Genomic DNA, 26,373 nt, shown 5'->3' with positions numbered 1-26,373 from the left:
AGAGGTCTGATCGGAAAATAGGGCTCCCCCGAAAGCCACGTTGTAATTCGAACCCTGCAGCTCTGACAGCCAGGGAGAAATAGTGATGCCCATCCAGGCAAGTGATGGGTGTACAGGGACAGATGAGTGTGGGACTGCCACCTCCCCCTTATTGTAGTTAAGTGGAAGCATAGATGGTTTATTCCAGTTGATGGAATAATCTGAGAAAGTGGAAAATTAATCGAGAAGTTTTATTGTTTTGTGTTATTAATGAGGCAGGCTTATTAACGAAATGTATAATGTCGTCTGCATACAAACTTAATTTTTGTTGTGAGCTGTTTGGATCCTTGCTATCTTGGGATTGTGGGGATTGCTGCAGCTAACGGTGAAGATGAAGATTGTAAATAGAGATGGAGAGAGTGGGCATCCTCCTCCTGTTCCGCTGTGCAGTGGGAATGTTGGTGAAATGTGCCCATTGGCTGTAGGTGAGTGTACAAGACATTGTCCCAGATGATACATGGTTCGCCAAAGACAAATCTTTTGAGTGTGGGTAAAAGGAATGTCCCGTTTACTGTGGCAAAGACTTTCTCAGCATCCAGGCTGACGACGGCTGTTTTTGACTGTAAATTTATTGCATGTTGGATGATGTTTAAAAAGCTGTCGATGGTCTTTGGATGAATGACACCAGTTTGATCTGGGTGGATTATAGAGGGACTTACTTTTTCTATTCTGCGTGTAACTGCCGATGCATAACTTTGATATCTGCATTGAGGAGGGTGATGGGGCAGTAACTGGACAGAGGCTTTGCGTCTTTGTTTGGTTCGAGGAGGAGTGATATTGTTGCTGTGTTCATTGTTGGTGGGACGTTGGATTTGGACCATTTTACTGAAGAGTGGTGATAGAAGCAGCTAAAGTGTTTATAGAACTCAGCAGGGAAGTTTCCTGGGCCGGGGGCTTTGTTATTTGGCAGAAGATGGAGGGAAGTAGTATGATTGTTTGATGTTAATGGCATGTCTGGGGACTCCCTTTGTTCAGTGCTCAGAATCAGGAGGTCCATTTTGTTTGGAAAAGTAGTGATATGGTCTGGAGGTGGGTTTATATCTGTTGAGTAAAACTTGGTTTCCCTGCTGAGTCCAAAATGGTTGAAATTGTGGGTTTTTTTCTTTGTTTTTTTTTTCATTTGATTTGCTAGATATCTTCCACGACCAGGACGAAAACCGCATTGTTCCTCTTGAATCCGAGGTTCGACTAACGGCCGGACCCTCCTCTCCAGTACCCTGGAATAGACTTTCCTGGGGAGGCTGAGGAGTGTGATCCCTCTGTAGTTGGAACAGACCCTCCAATCCCCCTTCTTGAAGAGAGGGACCACCACCCCGGTCTGCCAGTCCAGAGGTACTGTCCCCGCCCGCCACGCGATGTTGCAGAGACGAGTCAGCCACGACAGTCCCTGCACATCCAGAGACTTAAGGAACTCTGGGCGAATCTCATCCACTCCCGGTGCCTTGCCACCGAGGAGCTTCACAACAACCTCGGTGACTTCAGCTTGGGTAATGGACGAGTCCACCTCTGAGAACCCAGCCTCTGCTTCCTCAATGGAAGACGTGGTGGTGGGATTGAGGAGGTCCTCGAAGTATTCCTTCCACCGCCCAACAATGTCCCCAGTTGAGGTCAACAGCTCCCCACTTCCACTGTAAACAGTGTTGGTGGAGAACTGCTTCCCCCGCCTAAGGCGCCGGACTGTTTGCCAGAATTTCCTCGAGGCCGACCGAAAGTCTTCCTCCATGGCCTCTCCGAACTCCTCCCAGACCCGAGTTTTTGCCTCCACCACAGCCTGGGCTGCAGCTCGCTTGGCCTGCCGGTACCTGTCGATTGCCTCGGGAGTCCTATGAGCTAACAGTGCCCGGTAGGACTCCTTCTTCAGCTTGACGGCATCCCTTACTTCCGGTTTCCACCACCGGGTTCGGGGATTGCCGCCACGACAGGCGCCAGAGACCCTGCGGCCACAGCTCCGAGCAGCAGCTTCGACAATGGAAGTGGAGAACATGGTCCACTCGGACTCAATGTCTCCAACCTCCCTCGGGATCTGTGAGAAGCTCTCCCGGAGGTGGGAGTTGAAAACTGCGCGGACAGAGGGCTTGGCCAGATGTTCCCAGCAGACCCTCATAACACGTTTGGGCCTGCCGAGTCTATCCGGCCTCCTCCCGGTCCAGCGCATCCAACTCACTACCAGGTGGTGATCAGTTGACAGCTCTGCCCCTCTCTTTACCCGAGTGTCCAAGACACGCGGCCAGAGATCAGATGACACGACCACAAAGTCTATCATTGACCTCCGGCCTAGGGTGTCCTGGTGCCACGTGCACTTATGGACACCCCTGTGCTCGAACATGGTGTTCGTTATGGACAAACTGTGACTAGCACAGAAGTCCAATAACAGAACACCGCTCGGGTTCAGATCGGGGAGGCCGTTCCTCCCAATCACCCCCTTCCAAGTCTCACTGTCATTGCCCACGTGGGCTTTGAAGTCCCCCAGGAGAACAATGGAGTCCCCAGTTGGGGCACTATCCAGCACCCCTCCCAGGGACTCCAAGAAGGTTGGGTACTCTGAGCTGCTGTTCGGTGCATAGGCCGAGACAACAGTCAGAGACCTGTCCCCTACTTGAAGGCGTAGGGACGCAACCCTCTCATTCACCGGGGTGAACTCCAACACATGGCGGCTGAGCTGTGGGGCAATAAGCAAGCCCACTCCAGCCCGCCGCCTTACACCGCGGGCAACTCCAGAGAAGTGGAGTATCCAGCCCCTGTGGAGGAGCTGGGTTCCAGAGTCCAAGCTGTGAGTGGAGGTGAGCCCGACTATATCTAGACGGTATCTCTCAGCCTCCCTCACAAGCTCGGGCTCCTTCCCCCCCAGCGAGGTCACATTCCATGTCCCAAAAGCCAGAGTCCGTGTCCGGGGATCGGGTCGTCGAGGCCCCTGCCGTCACCTGCCACCCAATCCACAATGCACCCGACCCCTACGGCAGCCTCTGTAGGTGGTGGGTCCACAGGAGGATGAGGAGGAGGGGGAGGGGCCCGCGTCGTCCCTTCGGGCTAAGCTCGGCCGAGTCCCGCGGGCAAGAACGCGGCCACCAGGCGCTCGCGTGCGAGCCTCCACCCCGGGCCTGGCTCCAGGGTGTGGCCCCGGCTGCGCCAAACCGGGCGACGTCACTGCTCTCCTCTGATGTGTGTTCATAGGGGTGTGTTGAACTGCTTTTGGTCTGACCCGTCACCTCGGACCTGTTTGCCTTGGGAGACCCTACTGGGGGGGCAAGCCCCCCGACAACATAGCTCCGAGGGTCATTCGGGTGCTCAAACTCCCCCACCACGATAAGGTTGCAGTTCAAGGGGGATTTATTCCGGATTTATTGTCATCATGAAAGTTTTGTTGTCTCAGGGATTGTATCATGAATTGTGTTTTCTTGTTTATAATTTCCTTTAACCTAAAATTATATTTTCTTAAGTCCTTTTCTGTTTCTTCCATTGGACTGGCTGTTTTCAAGTTGTTAGATTTTTTTTTTGTTCCATTTGTAACTCCTGTTCCTTCTTTTTAATGTGTGGAGTATGACATGATGATGTCACGTAGGACTGCTTTGCCTGTTTACCATATTAGTGTTGGAGATGACTTTGGGAAATCAGTTATTTCTAGATAGGATGCCCACTCTTTTTTTAAATAATATTGCCAAATTCAGGATCTTGCAGAAGTGATGTTGGCGTGGGGCGCGGTCGCTGATTGTAATTTGATGTATTTCTGTGTTGGTGATATTTGGAATAATAGAATTGCTGGGAAGAAAAAAATTGATGTGTGATGAGTATGATTTATGGACTGAAGAGAACAATTAGTATTCTTTGTCATTTGGTTGTTGTAATTGTCAGTTATCACCAAGACCAAAATCAGTCATGAGCTAGTTTATTGTGTTAGATGATTAGATTTGAGTAATTTGCTTTGCCTGTGGCTGGAATGATTACTGTGTTGAAGTCAACGCCAATAATCAGCAGCGATGTCGGACATGATAGTGTTTTGTTCCATTTATACATTTACTTGATGTTATGTTATGATTGTGACAGCACTGCACCATATTAGCAATATTTTCTTTTCTCCACAGTTGCCAATGAAACAAAAGAAAATCTTCGACATCCACTGGCTCGCTTTTCACGTGAGTTCCTCACACCTGATGTGACTGCTTGAAATCTTATTTGATTCATATTTTAGTACCAAGACTAGTTTATGTTGGAGATAGAAGCGGAATTGACTGGACTGAGTTTGAAACAACTACTGCAAGTCTGTGAGTTTTGTAAAATTACTGGGAAGGACTGCGAGGACATTCAGAACAAGGCTGTGCATTCTTGAAGCTCATCATAAACTTTTGTGAACATGAGGAGTTTTTGGAGAGAAGATGAAGGCATGACGGTGCTTTTGGAGCCGAATGATGCTCCAGATGCTGTGCAGGAGGTCCCGGTGGAGCCCGACGATGCAGAAGGAGTGCTATCATTCTCATCGCCTGCAGCTGATAACAAGGAGGAGGAGATGGTAGGCCGAGCTCAACAAGTGTCAGGACGACAGCATGGATACCTTTCACCGCCATCTTCTTCAACATGGTAGGAGGAAAGTCAGCAGAGGTAGAGACTCCATGAGAAACAACTGTTGGCCTTCCAGTGGGGTCAGAAAGGACTTCGAGATAAATGGACACATTGGTGAGTCAACCTGAGAAGACAGTCTGAGCTTCAGCAGCCTTGATCACCAGACTGAAAGTGGATTAAGGAAAGTTTATCCAGAAGTGGAATTCGTGGAGGCTGTAGTTCGTGCTGTCAATCCTCGCTTGAGACTGAGAAGTTCTTTTAGAGGGTAAAACAGATGTCGGCCCTTCAACAACCTCAGCTTGTACCAAGCCCAAAAAGCCAATTAAAGATAACTCTCTATTTTAAAAAATGGAGGAGAACAACACTGCAATTTGGGAGCTCACCGATCAAGTAGTGTCCCTTGTACAAACTGTCCAGCACAGGGGTAAAACTGTTGACCACAAAACAATCAAGGCTCAAGTGGATACTTTAAAAAGACCAAAGACACAATATGTGGCATATCAGCAAGAGACAAAGGATTGCATCTATTGTTTCAAGTGTGGCAGTGACACACATTTGGCGGGAGGTAACAAAGTGGGGGGAAGACAGAGATATTCTGGGAAACTTGTAGGGGCTGTGACTGGGGGACGAGCCATAGCCTCTGAATTAAAGTCCCAAAATAACTCAAAGCCGAAACCTCAAACAGGATGTGCAGACTTGTGCAAAGTTAAGGTGGAAAGAAAAAAAACTTCCAGCTTGTCATCCCTCTATAGCCCCGTTTCCACCACACAAAAAGTGTGGGGATAGACCAGTATAGTCCGTTACAGTTCGCGTTTCCACCGCAAGAATTTATGATTTTCCAGAAACAACTGCTCCAAAGGCGGTCGCTATTCCGCTCCCCCTCCGTCAGGGTACCAGGACCACGGAACGGGTCCGAGTTTGAGGAGCTGTCTTCTGATTGGTCAGTGATTTACTACACACCCTCAATATTTTAATACGTCGGCTGGATGAATCCTCTGCTGTCAGTGTGGTCAGCTTTGCACTGGGTGTTTTTTCTTTTTTTCTTTTCTTGTCTTTGCTGCTCAACTTTGGTGTTGGTCGTGAAAGAGCAGATGAGAGGCAGGGGGAGACTGGGACTGGGGCTTTGCATCGCGTCGGAGCTTTCTGTTTGCAGCATCGCGTCAGTGTGCCACGTGCCGGGGGGGTGCGCTGCAAAAAATAAAAGTTAACAAAAAAACTAATGCAAAGTGGAGGATGTAAACAACAACAACAACAGAGGATTCATAAAATCCTGATCTGCTGCCAGGCTGAGACGACTGTTGTAACGTCACATATCTGCGGAGCTCTAAGCCCCGCCTACTTTTTTTAGCTCCTTTCTGCAGTGGAAATGGACACCGGATTTGGCTCCGGTTACGCTTTGCCGTACCGCTCCGTAATGCTCCATAACGCTCCATAACGCTCGGTTCCGTCCCTGCACTTTTTGTGTGGTGGAAACATGGCTAAAGATGACCAACCCTCTCATTCAAACAAGTCGAGTACAAAACGTAAGCAAGCGGCACAACATGTAGGCAAAAAGTGTCTTGTCTGGTGCAAAATGAACAATATCAAGACAGAAGTCTTGAGGGACACAGGAGCCCAAGCCCAAATTATGAGTGAAGCGTGGAAATATCAAAACCTACCTGATGCAATAACGCAGTCAACCAGCAACTTGTTAAATAGTGATGAACTACTGGACTTAAGAGCTACGCAAGGCTCAGAAATTCCCCTTCAGGGCTGCATTCCAGTTACTTTCAGTCTGTGTGATCCAAATGCCAAACAGACAAAGGCTGAGGAGATACTACTTCCAGTACTGGTGAGCAGAGACATATTGTAGAGGCTTGATTTAATGCCATTGAGGAAATTCTAATTAAAAATGGAAGAACAGTGAAAGTATTGCCTTGCTTAGAAACTAAAACACTAAAACACTAAGACACTAAAACGAGGATGAGGAAAGGCAGAAGCATTGATAATGCCATTCAGAGCACGACAAATGAGAATGTCACTTACCTGGTTCGAACAGGATGCAAACCCATTGTGGTCCCAGGGGGACAAGAAGTGTATTACCGGTAAGTAAGGACAGAAATGCTTTATGAACCAGAGGGGACTTAAAATCACCTGTCAACTCATAAGTGTTTCCTGTTCCTCTCATAAAGTAAACATTTATGTGAGGAATACCCTCCAACATGACATCACCATACCAAATAAAACAGTGCTTGGGAGTATACAGAGAATAACTTGGTACAACCAGAGGAACACATGGTTACTTCCATAGTTGCAGAGAGTTCACAGATCCTATCGTACTCCACCAACAGATCATCTCAAGGGGGTCCTCAAGATAATGCATATGATCCACTTGTCAACCTGGACCACTTGTCCAGTGAACAACAAGTCATGGTGAAACAAATTCTCAGGGAGGAATCCGGAGCATTTGCCGGAAAATGCTTCAATGGATATTAAGTTAACTGATGATGTCACAGTAGTCAAAACATACAATGCAATGCCATGTCCATTGTATGACGAGGCCAAATATCACATCCAGAATTCCTTTTGGGCTCACAAATGCACCATCAGCTTTCCAGTGTCGTATGGAGGAGAGTCTACAAGGCCTGAGAGATTAAATATGCAGAGCATATTTAGATGCTATCTTAGTGTACAGTAAAACATTCATGCAGCATGTTGAGGATGTGAGAGCTGCACTAAAACGACAACAAGATTGCAGAATTAAACTGAGACCAGATAAATGTGACCTGTTCAAAAATTCAGCCCGCTATCCCGGCAAAGGGATCTCAGCCGAAGGCTACAGGATATAGAAGTAGCAGCTGTACAAGCACTGAAAACCAAATCCACAATCAACATGAAAGAGCTGCGGAAACCATCTGGCTTTTCTGGGGTACCTTCCAAGCTTTTCTTGCCATGCAAAATGTCCCTATGACCTACTCTCAACAGTTGTAACCCCAAACACTGAGTCAAAGAACCTCTCCCGGTCAAATGGGGCTGGACAACGCTTTTAGCGCTCAAGTGGACTGTTACAGACAGGTCACAGACTATTTATTTTATGCTCTTTACAGTGTACAGCGATAACAACCATGTTGTGTGGTGGCCAGTAGGACCCAGACCTCTCACCCAGCAGGACTGTGGGAAGGGGGCGTGGTTTTTTTTCTTCCACGGTTTGGATGTTCTGTGCTGTTCTGTCTTTGGTTTTTGGCGGTTTTGAAATAAAAGACAAGTTTCACCTTCAGCTCCGGCGTGTCCTTTATCCTGCCACAATGTTACTTATGTCTTGAGCGCAGCTAAACTGAACGCAACTGGACATCGATGGTATCTGAGCTTGGAATGTTCAACATGAACTTTGAATGAATGTCAGGGTCCAAGGACAACCCAGAAGCAGACTCACACACAGAATAAGCGTTTGTAGGTTTTATTAAAGAGTCAAGGCAGACAGGTTTATGATCAGTGTTCGTGGAGGCAGTCCAAGTCCAGGCAGGGGTCGAAATCACGACGAAATCTAAAACACGAAGAGGTCCACAAGGGAAAACATGAGGAGGGGGTGGGGTCATGAAGACGAAACAACGACAATAAAAGCACAGAGACATGAAGGAGCGGTTTGAATACATGAGGAGAGGGAAGACACAGGTGAGACACATCAGACTGATTGCACACACAGAGGAGGACACAGGAAGAACAAGTGACAGAGACACGGACAGACAAGGCCTACACAACAAAACAGGAAGTGAACACAGAGTAAGAGACGCGGACTTGACAAACACACACACACACACACACACACACACACAGACCCTTACAGAAGTACCGTCCAGGAAAAACAAACACAGACACAGATTTCCTTCAACATGACTAGAAAAGACTACACATTTCACAAGATGGTCTGTTAAAACAAAAAAACAGCAACATGTACTCAAATTGTGCTTCCAGAAAAGTACAAAGAGCTGGTATACAAGTACCTTCATTGTGAGATGGGACATTTAGGGGTATAACACGGTTTACACCTTACTGGGCAGAGGTTTTATTGGCCTTGGATGCAAAAATATATATTGACATTTTGATAACAGAAATATGTAAGTGCAAGATCCAGAAAAGCCCTTCAGTGCAGAGCAGAGCCCCCATGTGTCATGTGGCTGCAACAGCACCACTCTAAATGGCCTCTCTGCCACAAATATTTTATTGCTTTCTCAAGTATACAGCTGACATGAAATTTACATGAGAATTGACATGAAAATGAATATGAAGAGACTTCCCGCTTTTAACACTCATAATTCAGCTACATTTGTATCTTTGAATGATTCCATGTAATCACGTTTCATTTTTAATTTCTTACACTATGGCTATACTTCCTACTGCTGATGTACTTAAAAAAAAAATGAAGCAGTGATATTGTCTCAATAAAATTGTTTGGGTTCTTCAGGCTCATGGTCCCAGAATGCACTGTGCACCGCTGTCACATCTGCCGTTGGATTCAAAGACAAGAAAAGACTTCAGATGGACCCTCGTAGTGCTGAGGAGATCCTGGCCGACGAGCTGCCAGTTCCTGATGCAGCCGACGCCATGGAGAAAGCTGCCGTCAGGTCAGACATGACATCTGGACAGCCAGCACATCAGAACATTACAGATATCAGAACATCCAACACATCAGAACATTACAAATATCAGAACATCCAACACATCAGAACATTAAAAATATCAGAACATCCAACACATCAGAACATTTAAACCAGGGGTCCCAAAAAATGATCATGTGAGGGTCAAAGTGTGACGATCACAGGGGTGCCTAAACGTTAAAAAAAATATTGTTTTCCAGAAAGCCACACATAACCAAATAACCCTCTTCAGGTTCTTCACAGAAAAAAAAGTCAGGAATGAAATCCTGTCCCTGTTCCTCTTCTGCTTCCTGCTACCTCAACTCTTTTCTGAACCATAAAAAGTTTTGAAACTTCGGGATTAGAAAGTCAAAATAATCAAAAATATGTTGTTTTAGTTGAAGTTGTTTCTATGTGTTGAATTCGAGTGAGTTTTTAATATGTTCCAGTGACGATCTGAATGTTTCCGGAAGTGAAAAATTCAAAATGGTGGACAATGAGGAGTTTCCCTGACGGAATCCTGAGGAATTATGCAACACTATCCAATCAAAATGCTTGTTTTCCAGGTAAAACGCAGCATCACTGACCTGAATGGGGATCACGAATTGGGAAGAAAATAGCGGCCGCGATAACGCGTCAAGCATCTTCCCATGTTATCATCGGCGTTCACGCGAGAATCACGTGATCACACTCTCAGGGCAAGAAATGGTGGCAGCCTGCCACCGCATGATCTGTTTACAATACCCAGAGATTTTTCCCCCAAAAAACGTCAAAATATTGCCAAGAAAACCTTTGGCCCGTTCGGGCAAACTGGATGATTCACTTACCTTAGCAAAGCTTTTACTTGTGCCGGATGTTCGGGCAAGCCTTAGTGTCGAGCCCTGACTGTATATGAAAAATCAAAATGAAATTGTGTTTCTGGTATTGTTCAGGGGGCCGGCCAAATGTGGAGGCGGGCCATATCCGCCCCGCGGGCCGTAGTTGGGGACCACTGATTTAAAATATCAGAACATCCAACAAACTCACTTCTTTTAAGTCAGGACTTAAAACATTCTTATTTGCACAGGCTTTCCAATAAACAATAGATCTTCGCTCACAGTCTCTGCTGAGAGATCGCAAATGTGGAAGACCCCAAAAGTGAGATTAACATTGGAAGAGAAATCTGAGCTCAACTGAGAAACACTTATTCTTGTAATCAAGATCTCATGGTAAAGACCTATGTGATGAGGGAGCTTTGACTTTTGTTCCCCACTGGACGGTGTAGTCAGTGGTGGTGGGAAACACAAAGATCCAGAGACTAAGTTTGACATTCTTCATTACTTGTTTGAATGTATTTCTTTCATTTATTTTCAAGCTACTAAAAATACTTTTATTTTGTACTGCTTTTGTTCCTGATTGTTTTGGTGTCCGAGGCTTTTTAAAGCCTGCGTTCAGGACCTGCTTTATTGAGGATCACCGCCTCATCAGTTGAGTTCCACATTGCCAGGTTCCAAGGTCTATGTACTTTAGGTTCCATTACAACTAGTCAGAGGTCAGACTTTCAGTTCAAAAGTCTGTAATATGCACAGTAGTGGATCATCCATTAATATAGACATTTCCAGTCAGTCCATGGTGGTGGTGTCTGCTTCTCCTGATCATCTGTTGTGGTGGAGGAGCTGCATTTCAGTGGAGAGGTTGAGGAAACCCGCAGAGGTGTACAGACGATCCTCCACAAGCTTGCCGCAGCAGAGCACTGGGGGGCGGCAGAACACCAGGGGACAGCAGAGCACCGGGGGACGGCAGAACACCGGGGGACGGCAGAGCACCGGGGGACGGCAGAGCACTGGGGGACGGCAGAACACTGGGGGACGGCAGAGCACTGGGGGACGGCAGAGCACTGGGGGACGGCAGAGCACTGGGGGACGGCAGAACACTGGGGGACGGCAGAGCACTGGGGGACGGCAGAGCACTGGGGGACGGCAGAGCACCGGGGGATGGCAGAGCACTGGGGGACGGCAGAACACTGGGGGACAGCAGAGCACTGGGGGACGGCAGAGTCCCTCTGAAGCTCTGCTCACACAGTGTGACTAACCCTAACATCGTTTTCACTTTTTGTTTCAAAAACGTTTCATGTTTACGGTGCAACGTTTTGAAAATGATGTCCATTTCTAGGACAACAGCAGAAACACTCAAATCAATGTCATGTTCATGTTGGGCCATAAGTTGGTGCTGTTGTTTGTTTTTGTAATGAAGCCACACCCACATGCAGCAGAGAACACGGAGCTCTAAACATGGACCCTGGGAGAACATTCTGGTGGACAGAACACCAAGATAGATTGTTATTATGGTGACTGTTGTGGAGGCTGTGAAAGAGGAGATGGATGAAGGAGTCAAGCTGCTCTTTTCTTTATTGCCTCCAACAACATGAAAGTTCACCTGTCAAACATTCATCCATGCGTCACTGCACTTCCTCTTTTAACCTCCGTCATCACCAACACCCCCACACATCACCATAACCCCCCCACATCACCAACACCCCCACACATCACCATAACCCCCCCCACATCACCAACACCCCCACACGTCACCATAACCCCCCCACATCACCAACACCCCCACACGTCACCATAACCCCCCCACATCACCAACACCCCCACACGTCACCAACACACACACCCCCACGTCACCAACACCCCCCCACGTCACTATAACCCCCCCCACATCACCAACACCCCCACACGCCACCATAACCCCCCCACATCACCAACACACCCCCACACGTCACCATAACCCCCCCACATCACCAACACCCCCACACATCACCATAACCCCCCCACATCACCAACATCCCCACACGTCACCATAACCCCCCCACATCACCAACACCCCCACACATCACCATAACCCCCCCACATCACCAACACCCCCACACGTCACCATAACCCCCCCACATCACCAACATCCCCACACGTCACCATAACCCCCCCACATCACCAACACACCCCCACACATCACCATAACCCCCCCACATCACCAACCCCCCCACACATCACCATAACCCCCCCACATCACCAACACACCCCCACACGTCACCATAACCCCCCCACATCACCAACACACCCCCACACGTCACCATAACCCCCCCACATCACCAACACCCCCACACGTCACCAACACACACACCCCCACGTCACCAACACCCCCACACGTCACCATAACCCCCCCACATCACCAACCCCCCCACACATCACCATAACCCCCCCACATCACCAACACACCCCCACACGTCACCATAACCCCCCCACATCACCAACACACCCCCACACGTCACCATAACCCCCCCACATCACCAACATCCCCACACGTCACCATAACCCCCCCACATCACCAACACACCCCCACACATCACCATAACCCCCCCACATCACCAACCCCCCCACACATCACCATAACCCCCCCACATCACCAACACACCCCCACACGTCACCATAACCCCCCCACATCACCAACACACCCCCACACGTCACCATAACCCCCCCACATCACCAACACCCCCACACGTCACCAACACACACACCCCCACGTCACCAACACCCCCACACGTCACCATAACCCCCCCACATCACCAACCCCCCCACACATCACCATAACCCCCCCACATCACCAACACACCCCCACACGTCACCATAACCCCCCCACATCACCAACACACCCCCACACGTCACCATAACCCCCCCACATCACCAACACCCCAACACGTCACCAACACACACACCCCCACGTCACCAACACCCCCCACATCACCAACACACCCCCACATGTCACCAACACACCCCCACACGTCACCAACACACCCCCCACACGTCACCAACACCCCCCCACGTCACCAATACACCCCCATATGTCACCAACACACCCCCCACACGTCACCAACACACACCCCCACGTCACCAACACACCCCCCACACGTCACCAACACCCCCCCACGTCACCAATACACCCCCATATGTCACGAACACACCCCCCACACGTCACCAACACACACCCCCACGTCACCAACACACACCCCCACACGTCACCAACACCCCCCCACGTCACCAATACACCCCCACATGTCACCAACACACCCCCCACATGTCACCAACACCCCCACACGTCACCAACACACCAGACACGTCACCAACACACCCCCACACATCACCAACACACCCACACGTCACCAACACACCAGACACGTCACCAACACACCCCCACATATTACCAACACACCCCCACACGTCACCAACACACCCCCCACACATCACCAACACACCCCCACACATCACCAACACACCCCCCACACATCACCAACACCCCCACACGTCACCAACACACCAGACACGTCACCAACACACCCCCACACGTCACCAACACACCAGACACGTCACCAACACACCCCCCACACATCACCAACACACCCCCACACATCACCAACACACCCCCCACACATCACCAACACACCCCCACACATCACCAACACACCCCCCACACATCACCAACACCCCCACACGTCACCAACACACCAGACACGTCACCAACACACCCCCACACATCACCAACACACCCCCACACATCACCAACACACCCCCCACACATCACCAACGTCACCAACACACCAGACACGTCACCAACACACCCCCCACATGTCACCAACACACCCCCACACATCACCAACACACCCCCCCACATCACCAACACCCCCACACGTCACCATAACCCCCCCACATCACCAACACCCCCACACGTCACCATAAACCCCCCACATCACCAACACCCCCACACGTCACCATAACCCCCCCCACATCACCAACAACCCCACACGTCACCATAACCCCCCCACATCACCAACACACCCCCACACGTCACCATAACCCCCCCACATCACCAACACCCCCACACGTCACCATAACCCCCCCACATCACCAACACACCCCCACACGTCACCATAACCCCCCCACATCACCAACACCCCCACACGTCACCAACACCCCCACACATCACCAACACCCCCACACGTCACCAACACACACCCCCCCACGTCACCAACACCCCCCACATCACCAACACACCCCCCACACATCACCAACACCCCCACACGTCACCAACACACCAGACACGTCACCAACACACCCCCACATGTTACCAACACACCCCCACACATCACCAACACACCCCCCACACATCACCAACACACCCCCACACATCACCAACACACCCCCCACACATCACCAACACCCCCACATGTCACCAACACACCAGACACGTCACCAACACACCCCCCACACGTCACCAACACACCCCCACACATCACCAACACACCCCCCCACATCATCAACACCCCCACACGTCACCATAACCCCCCCACATCACCAACACCCCCACACGTCACCATAAACCCCCCACATCACCAACACCCCCACACGTCACCATAACCCCCCCACATCACCAACACCCCCACACGTCACCCGAACCCCCCCACATCACCAACACACCCCCACACGTCACCATAACCCCCCCACATCACCAACACCCCCACACGTCACCATAACCCCCCCTCATCACCAACACACCCCCACACGTCACCAACACCCCCACACATCACCAACACCCCCACACGTCACCAACACCCCCACACATCACCAACACCCCCACACGTCACCAACACACACCCCCCCACGTCACCAACACCCCCCACATCACCAACACACCCCCCACACATCACCAACACCCCCACACGTCACCAACACACCAGACATGTCACCAACACACCCCCACATGTTACCAACACACCCCCCACACGTCACCAACACACCAGACACGTCACCAACACACCCCCCACACGTCACCAACACACCCCCACACATCACCAACACACCCCCCACACATCACCAACACCCCCACACGTCACCAACACACCAGACACGTCACCAACACACCCCCACATGTTACCAACACACCCCCATACGTCACCAACACACCAGACACGTCACCAACACACCCCCCACACGTCACCAACACACCCCCACACATCACCAACACACCCCCCACACATCACCAACACCCCCACACGTCACCAACACACCCCCCACACGTCACCAACACACCCCCCCACATCACCAACACACCCCCACACGTCACCAACACCCCCACACATCACCAACACCCCCACACGTCACCAACACACACTCCCCCACGTCACCAACACCCCCCACATCACCAACACACCCCCCACACATCACCAACACCCCCACACGTCACCAACACACCAGACACGTCACCAACACACCCCCACATGTTACCAACACACCCCCCACACGTCACCAACACACCAGACACGTCACCAACACACCCCCACACATCACCAACACACCCACACATCACCAACACCCCCACACGTCACCAACACACACCCCCCCACGTCACCAACACCCCCCACATCACCAACACACCCCCCACACATCACCAACACCCCCACACGTCACCAACACACCAGACACGTCACCAACACACCCCCACATGTTACCAACACACCCCCCACACGTCACCAACACACCAGACACGTCACCAACACCCCCCCCACACGTCACCAACACACCCCCACACATCACCAACACACCCCCCACACATCACCAACACCCCCACACGTCACCAACACACCAGACACGTCACCAACACACCCCCACATGTTACCAACACACCCCCCACACGTCACCAACACACCAGACACGTCACCAACACACCCCCACATGTTACCAACACACCCCCATACGTCACCAACACACCAGACACGTCACCAACACACCCCCCACACGTCACCAACACACCCCCACACATCACCAACACACCCCCCACACATCACCAACACCCCCACACGTCACCAACACACCCCCCACACGTCACCAACACACCCCCCCACATCACCAACACACCCCCACACGTCACCAACACCCCCACACATCACCAACACCCCCACACGTCACCAACACACACTCCCCCACGTCACCAACACCCCCCACATCACCAACACACCCCCCACACATCACCAACACCCCCACACGTCACCAACACACCAGACACGTCACCAACACACCCCCACATGTTACCAACACACCCCCCACACGTCACCAACACACCAGACACGTCACCAACACACCCCCACACATCACCAACACACCCACACATCACCAACACCCCCACACGTCACCAACACACACCCCCCCACGTCACCAACACCCCCCACATCACCAACACACCCCCCACACATCACCAACACCCCCACACGTCACCAACACACCAGACACGTCACCAACACACCCCCACATGTTACCAACACACCCCCCACACGTCACCAACACACCAGACACGTCACCAACACCCCCCCCACACGTCACCAACACACCCCCACACATCACCAACACACCCCCCACACATCACCAACACCCCCACACATCACCAACACACCAGACACGTCACCAACACACCCCCACATGTTACCAACACACCCCCATACGTCACCAACACACCAGACACGTCACCAACACACCCCCCACACGTCACCAACACACCCCCACACATCACCAACACACCCCCCACACATCACCAACACCCCCACACGTCACCAACACACCCCCCACACGTCACCAACACACCCCCACACATCACCAACACACCCCCCACACGTCACCAACACCCCCACACGTCACCAACACACCAGACACGTCACCAACACACCCCCCACACATCACCAACACCCCCACACGTCACCAACACACCAGACACGTCACCAACACACCCCCACACGTCACCAACACCCCCACACGTCACCAACACACCCCCCACACGTCACCAACACACCCCCCACACATCACCAACACCCCCACACGTCACCAACACCCCCACACATCACCAACACACCCCCCACACGTCACCAACACACCCCCACACATCACCAACACACCCCCACACATCACCAACACACCCCCCACACGTCACCAACACACCAGACACGTCACCAACACACCCCCACACATCACCAACACACCCCCCACACATCACCAACACACCCCCACACATCACCAACACACCCCCACACGTCACCAACACACCCACTCCATTCTCCATTCACTGTCAAAATAAAATCACCAAGTTTAATTGTCATTATGGTGACTGTCAAAATAAAACCACCAAGTTGGATTGCAATTATGGTGATTGTCAAAATAAAGGCATCAAGTCCAGGAGAATCTGGACAGTCATGATACCACAGAGCAAACTGTTACGATTGGCTCTACTGAGCATGTGCAGAAGAACTAGTTACTACCAACGTGGTGACCAGGACAAGAAGCAGGACCAGGACTATGCCCTGGGCCAGGACCAAGAGAAGTACCAGGACTATGGCCAAGACTACAGCCAGGACTATGACCAGGACCAGGAATATGCCAAGGACCAGGACCAAGACTATGGCCAGGACCAGGAGCAGGACCAGGACTATGGCCAGGGCCAGGACTAGTACCAGGAGCATCCTCTCCACCTTGAACAAGAAGCCAGACTTCAAGCGTTTCCAGGAAGTTGTTTTCGCCCGTATCCACTGAGCAGTTAACAACTGAGCTACATCAACCTCACTCTGCTGCTGATGAAGTTGCTGCTGATGAAGTTGCTGCTGATGAAGTTGCTGCTGATGAAGTTGCTGGTGATGAAGTTGCTGGTGAACGTTCTCTTCCTCTTGATATTTGGTCAGAACATAATTTACAGACTGGCAACTGTCCAGGTGAACCCTGCCCTCACCCACAGAAGGCTGGGATTGGCTCCAGCACCCTCCAACCTGGAACTGGATAAGCAGGATAGGAACTGGATGGATGAATGGATGGATGGATGGATGGATGGATGCATGGACGGATGGATGGATGGACGGATGGACGGATGGATCTGTCTTTCTTTAATCTATGTCATTAATGTTAACGAATCTTGTGCTCTCTTGCGTAGCAGCATGGAATGTCGCAGACAGATGATGTCACACAACACTCACCTGGCTATATCAGGGACCTTTTTCCAAGTAGGAGCACAAGTACTTTGTGCAGTATCGCTCCATGCCTGATACTGGTGTCAGTATCGGTGCATCCAGAGAAAACATTATTGCGTTTTTTTTCTCATGTTATTACTACAAACACTGGGACATGACCACTGTGAGCGTCTTCACATTGCACATGTTTCCCTGTGTTTATATATATACAATATTTATGTATTTTCATATATTCATAAATATGTTCAGGTGGTCTTTACATGCTACAAGTGGTGGAGTATTGCTCGTGACTTGTGTTTCTTGACGGTGACGTCCTGGTGTGTATTGCAGATTACGATGTCTTGTGAAGCAGCTGGAGAGAGGAGAGGCGTCTGTGGTGGAGCTGAAGAGAAACCTGGAGTACGCTGCGTCTGTCTTTGAGTCTCTCTACCTGGAGGACAACAGGTACCGAGTTTCCTGCTGGCTTCTGGTTAGGACTCGTGACGCGACCGTGAGGAGGATGAAGCAGAGCTGAAGAACAACATCAGATCCTTCAAGATCAGATCAATCAATCAATCAATCAATCAATCAATCAATCAATCAATCAATCAATCAATCAATCAAATCCAGTCAGAGCTTCTGTGCAGAGGCAGTTTTCCACACAAACTCAAGGGCTGCTCACCTGGTCACCTGGACAGACAAGCCACTGCAGCAGGTGTACATGGAACCACAGTAGACGATAGAGAGCGTAGCACTAAGCCACCTAGCTTCATTAGCCAAATCAAATCAAATCAAATCAAATCAAACTTTATTTATAGAGCACTTTTCATACAAACATACATGCAACACAAAGTGCTTCATATAAAAGAGAAAGATACACACACACACACCCACACCCAACCACACACACTCACATATACACACCCACCCAAACATGCATACAAGCACCCACCCACCAGCCCTAACTGCACGTAACACAATATAAAAACTGATGTAAGAATGTAAGAATGGTCAGGCAGTGAGGATCCAGGAGAGAAAACACCACCCTGGGGGGGCGTCCGCACCCAGAGGAGCCACAGCCTACAGCTACGGTGGGGACCGCCCCCACCCAGCCGGTCAGGAGCCCCCACCACGGTCAGTGAACCAGAGGCTGAGCTCCACCACCGAGGACAGAACGATCCCCAGGACGACGCCCCCCACAGGCCGACCAGACTCAATGTCTGACGAAGAGCGCCCCCGTGAGGAGACACTGGAGTATAATAAATAAGCCAATAAAATGGATCAATAAATGAAAATAAAAGATAAGAAAAATAAAAAGTAAAAATAGTCAACCAATAAATATAAGTAAATAAGAGCTTCTAAAATGAGTTAATAAATGAGATAGAGGATTAAGCTAAAATATGAACTACAATTAGAAAAAAGAATAAGTAAAATAGTCAACTAATTAAATGCTAAATTAAAAAAGTGGACTTTGAGCCTGTTTTAAAAAACACCAACAGTCTCTGCGGCCCTGAGGCTCTCCGGCAGGCTGTTCTACAAATGTGGGCCACAGTGACAGTAACCTGGCCTCACTATAGGTCCTGGTCCTGGCACTAGGAACCGTAACAGGCCGGTGCCAGAGGACCTCAGGGGCCGCGAGGGCTCATACTGTAAAAGCAGGTCTGAAAGATAAGAAGGCCCAAGACCATTAAGACATTTAAAAACTAATACTAAAATCAGCAAAGGTGAAGGAACCTGCAGAACCTGCTGTTGTAGTGTGTGTTGGAATTCAAACCCTGCCTAATCCTGTGCTGGGATGTGAGGTGAATGCTAACCACTCCACTGCTCCACTGCGCCGCCCTGCTGGAGACTGCCTCCAGGATCATGGTTTTTAGTTTGACCCTGCTCTTCAACCTCTCATGCAGCATCACACATTCTGTCAACTTTCATGTTTACAACCATAGCTACTTTAAAAATAATCTTTAATGTTTTAGGAGTGAATTTATTTATATGTGAATATTTGCAGGAAGTGTGTCCACAGTGCAGAATGAGAGAATGTTGTGACTGTCCTTCCAGACGGCTGGAGGATCCAGAGGACGAGCTGAGGGACATCCAGTCAGACTCTGTGCCTATGGAGGTCCGTGATTGGCTGGCTTCAACGTTCACTCGTCAACGGGGTCTGATGCTTCGCCGCAATGACGACAAGCCGCGCTTCCGAAGCATCGTCCACGTGGTGCAGGCTGGGATCTTTGTGGAGAGGTTTGGATTGACTCGTTGGTTGAAGTAACCCAGCAGGTACTGGAGGACCTGCAGTGACCTCAGCTTATAACAGTGACTATGGAAGGAACACGTGATGGATTCATTTCTCAACATCACTCTGAGTCAATGTGCTCCTGGTTTTAGAGACAATTGAGTCCAGGTCCAGGTTCAGGTCCAGGGGCCTCATCTATAAAGGCTGCTGAAGCACTGAAGGTCCTGAAAGATGTGTACACCACTTCCTGACCAGAGGCCTACATTTATAAAAGCTGCTGAAGCACTAAAGGTCCTGAAAGATGCGTACACCACTTCTCACACGAAGTTTGTGATTTCAAAAATAAAGCTTGCAGGAGAGTGTTGGTACCGGTACGACTACTTAGAACCTTGAGCATCACATTGTGGAGACGAGGAACCTGGTGGTGCTGATGGTGAGGTGGAGAATTGATCCTGATTCGTCTCAATCATTTAATCTCTTCAAATGTCAGACTTATTGATCCATCTGGTCATAAACAGCCAAGCTGCAGTGTTCTAGATGTTTCCTTAGTTGAACGTTACTGCTGAATCAGCAGAACCATGTTCTTATGTCATAGTTTCATCTTCGTATGATCCAGAGGATAGAACTGATTGATGATCAATTGTTACAAAGTGTGTGTGTGTGTGTGTGTGTGTGTGTGTGTGTGTGTGTGTGTGTGTGTGTGTGTGTGTGTGTGTGTGTGTGTGTGTGTGTGTGTGTGTGTGTGTGTGTGTGTGTGTGTGTGTGTGTGTGTGTGTGTGTGTGAACTATAGAACTATATAGAACTACATATATAACTAAAGAACTATAATGTTTCACCACTCGGGGCCTCTCTGTTCACGAGCTGTTTAAGAGACAAATATCTTTCATCAATGAGGCATCTCTCACGATTATTGTAATGTGGTTTATAAAGGCACATACAGTGCATTTGGCTGAAATTGAAGAATAATAAAGGGCCAAATCAAAGAAATGTATCACCAGGTGCCACTGGTTTCAAACATAATATAGTCTTGTGAGTGCAGAATATTGTATTTTTTTGGTTGCTCTGATTAAGTTTGATTTTGCTCACATTTGATTTTTCTGTACTCAAAATTTCACACTGCTCAGGGTTGTAGCAAAAATATACTTCCATGTTTTTTACAGGATGTACAGACGGACGTCCCATACAGCCGGTTTGACTTATCCTCCAAATGCTGTTGCTGTCCTCAAGGTACACACGTCTTCACAAACATTCTACTATTGATTGAGTGTTTTGTAGGTGTACTGGGTTTTTATAATGGATTCACTCCAAATGGTCATGGTGGAGCAGCACCATCACCTCATACTGTCCTGGGTTGGAATCTATGGAGGTAACCTACCTTTACCTGTGAGCGTGCACATCACAATGTAGGAAATGAGAATCTGTTCCAGTTGTTCTGTCCAGTTGTGTTGGTCTCGTCTAGTTTCACCTGAATTGCTCAAACAGTTTTATAAGTGATATTGCTTCTTTTTTTCTCCCAGCATGCAGACATGTGGTCTTTTGATGTGTTCGCTCTGAACGATGCCAGCGGAGACCACGCTCTGAAATTCGTCTTTTATGAGCTTCTCACACGATATGATGTCATAAATCATTTCAAGGTGAGTTTAAACTGAGACATCATCCAGACGTCATACACACAGACAGACACACTCACACACGCACACACACACACACACACACACACACACACACACACACACACACACACACACACACACACACACACACACACACACACACACACACACACACACGCCCACACACACACCACACACGCGCACACACACACACACACACACACACACACACACACACACACACACACACACACACACACACACACACATACACACACACACACACACACACACAAAGGGCTCAGGTCTGTTATTTTATTAACATCATGTGGACTATGACCAGGCTAGCGTCGGCTCCAGCCACGGTAAAGTTACTAGCGAGGCTGATTGTGACCACTGAGCCTCACCTCGTCTCTGAAGTGAAGTTTGAGAATCGACCTGAGCCACACACCGTTATGTTGTATTCCAGTGAACCGGGAGTCAGCCATGATGAGCCAGCCTCCATCAATCCCACCACTTTATACACTTGTGGGATTTGGAGCAACATTCCATGCTTCTGCACTAAAGATCTCCAGTCAGGACCAGCTTCAGCTGGTTTCCAAAGGAAACTTCCAGGTGATTGAGAGCAGTGATTCCCAACCAGGGCCCTGCTTTAATGTTATGGCAGTGGTGTCAAACATAAGGCCTGTGGACTAAACTGGCCTTCAAGAATCACAATCAAAATCAGCTGAATGGAGTGTGTGTCAAATGGTTTCCATCATCTATCAAAAGAAATGATTGTGCCCCCCTCCCCCCAAAAACAATATTTTGTCTTCAAACGTCTTTCTTCAACATATGGACATTGTATCCTCTACCATCTCTCATACGTGGCTGTAGCTCATTTGGTTGTGCAGTTGTCTCCCAATTGGAAGCTTACAGGCTTGAATGGCGGTCGCCTCTGTTGCTGTGTGAATGGGTGAATGCCATAAGCAATGTAAAGTGCTTTGAGACTACCCAAGCAGTTGAAGATCATGATCTTGTCACGGCTGGGAGCCGGTGCGTGGAGCTTGAACCCAAAAGCAGACCTCAAGACGGAGAATTGGTGCAAATGTCAGTCTTTATTGTGCAGACAGGACACGGGGAGCTGGAACGGTGACGGGACCCGGGGAACTCGCGGGCTTCTTGGAACCGGGACGGGACCCGGGGAACTAGCGGGCTTCTTGGACAGGAACGGGGACCCGGGGACTCTCGGGATCTTGGACAGGAACGGGGACCCGGGGACTCTCCTCTCGGGCTTCTTGGACAGGAACGGGGACCCGGGGACTCTCCTCTCGGGCTTCTTGGACAGGAACGGGGACCCGGGGACTCTCATCTCGGGCTTCTTGGACAGGAACGGGGACCCGGGGACTCTCCTCTCGGGCTTCTTGGACAGGAACGGGGACCCGGGGACTCTCCTCTCGGGCTTCTTGGACACGAACGGGGACCCGGGGACTCTCCTCTCGGGCTTCTTGGACACGAACGGGGACCCGGGGACTCTCCTCTCGGGCTTCTTGGACAGGAACGGGGACCCGGGGACTCTCCTCACGGGCTTCTTGGAACGGGGACCCGGGGACTCTCCTCACGGGCTTCTTGGAACGGGGACCCGGGGACTCTCCTCACGGGCTTCTTGGAACGGGGACCCGGGGACTCTCCTCACGGGCTTCTTGGAACGGGGACCCGGGGACTCTCCTCTCGGGCTTCTTGGAACGGGACCCGGGGACTCTCCTCTCGGGCTTCTTGGAACGGGACCCGGGGACTCTCCTCACGGGCTTCTTGGAACGGGACCCGGGGACTCTCCTCACGGGCTTCTTGGAACGGGACCCGGGGACTCTCCTCACGGGCTTCTTGGAACGGGACCCGGGGACTCTCCTCACGGGCTTCTTGGAACGGGACCCGGGGACTCTCCTCACGGGCTTCTTGGAACGGGGACCCACCCCGGTGAGGACACTCACTCCCCGGGGAGGACAACACAGACTCATGTGCGACAGCAGTCAACAGGAGACTAACATCACGGACTGGAGACCAAACAATCCTCTGGCACCGGACCCCCCTCACTGCAGGGCTTAAGAGTGCAGGGCAATCAATTAACTGATTGCCTGCAGGAGTGTCCGTGAGGGTCCGGTGCCGGAGCGAGGTGTGTGAATCGTCACAGATATACTATTTCCCAAATTTCTATTTAACGTGGGAAATAAAACTGCATAAAAACATGGTCAGTGCTGCAGTGGTGTGCCGTTCCTCTCACAGTGAAATAATCATGGCTGACTCCATGATGCGTTTTTTAACTGCCACACCTTCTCTTTCTGTGATTATCTTGGCAGGTCCCAGTTTCTGCTCTGTTATCATTCGTGGACTCATTGGAGGTGGGCTACAGTAAACACAGGAACCCCTACCATAACCTGATGCATGCTGCTGACGTCACGCAGACCATCCATTACCTGCTGCTCAAGACTGGCATGGTGGTAAGGTAACACATTAATGCTCATGAAGAAGAACAAACTCAACATTTTAGTACCAGTAAATTAACTCCTCAGAAAAGATTTGGAAACATTTTTTCTGTCAATTATTTGTGCCCTTTAATAATGCTAATTGGCATAGTATTACAAATTAGTTACCTTTACAATGAGGTATAACTTGTAATGCTCATGCTATCATAGAATGACCAACACAGCAAAATGTAGGGGCAGTGCCTCAAGAAGATGCCAAAATCTCCTGCAATGTTCTTCTGTTGGTATTCACTCTTGTTTTGAGCTTCAAGTGCCGGCAGGTGTGTGTCACTCACTGGGCTTTTCCACCAGAAAGAACCAGGATCTAGTTAAGGGCCAGTTCTTAAATGAGCTCCACCAAGGAACCGGTTCTTTTTCCACTGTTAATGGAGTCAAGTGAGAGCCACATCATTGTGTCACTCCAAAACGTGATACATCACTGATTTCACTGATTAGCGCTGATGGTACTCATAGAATAACCAGGAGATGGACTGTAACAGTGGTTTGGTCCAGGAACCAGGAGACAGACTGTAACAGTGGTTTGGTCCAGGAACCAGGAGATAGACTGTAACAGTGGTTTGGTCCAGGAACCAGGAGACAGACTGTAACAGTGGTTTGGTCCAGGAACCAGGAGATAGACTGTAACAGTGGTTTGGTCCAGGAACCAGGAGACAGACTGTAACAGTGGTTTGGTCCAGGAACCAGGAGATAGACTGTAACAGTGGTTTGGTCCAGGAACCAGGAGACAGACTGTAACAGTGGTTTGGTCCAGGAACCAGGAGACAGACTGTAACAGTGGTTTGGTCCAGGAACCAGGAGACAGACTGTAACAGTGGTTTGGTCCAGGAACCAGGAGACAGACTGTAACAGTGGTTTGGTCCGGGAACCAGGAGACAGACTGTAACAGTGGTTTGGTCCAGGAACCAGGAGACGGACTGTAACAGTGGTTTGGTCCAGGAACCAGGAGACGGACTGTAACAGTGGTCTGGTCCAGGAACCAGGAGATGGACTGTAACAGTGGTTTGGTCCAGGAACCAGGAGACAGACTGTAACAGTGTATTGGTCCAGGAACCAGGAGACAGACTGTAACAGTGGTTTGGTCCGGGAACCAGGAGACAGACTGTAACAGTGGTTTGGTCCAGGAACCAGGAGATGGACTGTAACAGTGGTTTGGTCCAGGAACCAGGAGACGGACTGTAACAGTGTATTGGTCCAGGAACCAGGAGACGGACTGTAACAGTGGTCTGGTCCAGGAACCAGGAGATGGACTGTAACAGTGGTTTGGTCCAGGAACCAGGAGACGGACTGTAACAGTGTATTGGTCCAGGAACCAGGAGACGGACTGTAACAGTGGTCTGGTCCAGGAACCAGGAGATGGACTGTAACAGTGGTTTGGTCCAGGAACCAGGAGACGGACTGTAACAGTGTATTGGTCCAGGAACCAGGAGACGGACTGTAACAGAGGTTTGATCCTCTCTACCTCTAACAGAATGGCAGGAAGCCTCTACCTCTGAGTCTGGTTCTGCAAAGGTTTCCTCATGCTCAAAGGAGATTTTCCTTTCCAGTGTCGCTTATGCTTGCTCATGAGGATCTGTGGGGGGGGGGGGGGGGGGGGGGGGGGCTCTCTGTTGAAAGAGAACAGGTATCATCCACTTTGTGGTCGAAGCCTGAACTGAGTGGATTTATCTGCAGCAAGTTGGTCTCTGCCAGCCATATTGGCTTTGAGGGGGAAACTACCGTCAATAACTGGATGGACAATGGCTTCCTCAAACAGCAATAAAACTGAACTCATCACCAGACCTAAATCTC

The 26,373-nt window shown here is 50.0% G+C and overlaps 1 protein-coding gene across 1 annotated transcript in view; it reads left to right on the top strand.

Moving 5' to 3' along the window:
* pde1ca (phosphodiesterase 1C, calmodulin-dependent a) overlaps positions 1–26,373 on the top strand; it is a gene marked incomplete at both ends in the record, with an annotated part of 43,483 nt that overhangs the window by 4,014 nt on the left and 13,096 nt on the right. The window contains 7 exons of the mRNA XM_080515225.1: positions 4,119–4,169; positions 9,035–9,194; positions 18,571–18,684; positions 20,275–20,457; positions 21,611–21,677; positions 21,968–22,084; positions 24,400–24,540. Coding sequence (XP_080371351.1) covers positions 4,119–4,169; positions 9,035–9,194; positions 18,571–18,684; positions 20,275–20,457; positions 21,611–21,677; positions 21,968–22,084; positions 24,400–24,540 — 833 coding nt within the window. The remainder of the gene's footprint in view (positions 1–4,118; positions 4,170–9,034; positions 9,195–18,570; positions 18,685–20,274; positions 20,458–21,610; positions 21,678–21,967; positions 22,085–24,399; positions 24,541–26,373) is intronic.

Source organism: Blennius ocellaris (genome assembly GCF_963422515.1).
Source record: "Blennius ocellaris genome assembly, chromosome: 19".
NCBI classification, from domain to species: Eukaryota; Metazoa; Chordata; class Actinopteri; order Blenniiformes; family Blenniidae; genus Blennius; species Blennius ocellaris.
This window is presented reverse-complemented; position numbering and strand designations above follow the sequence as displayed.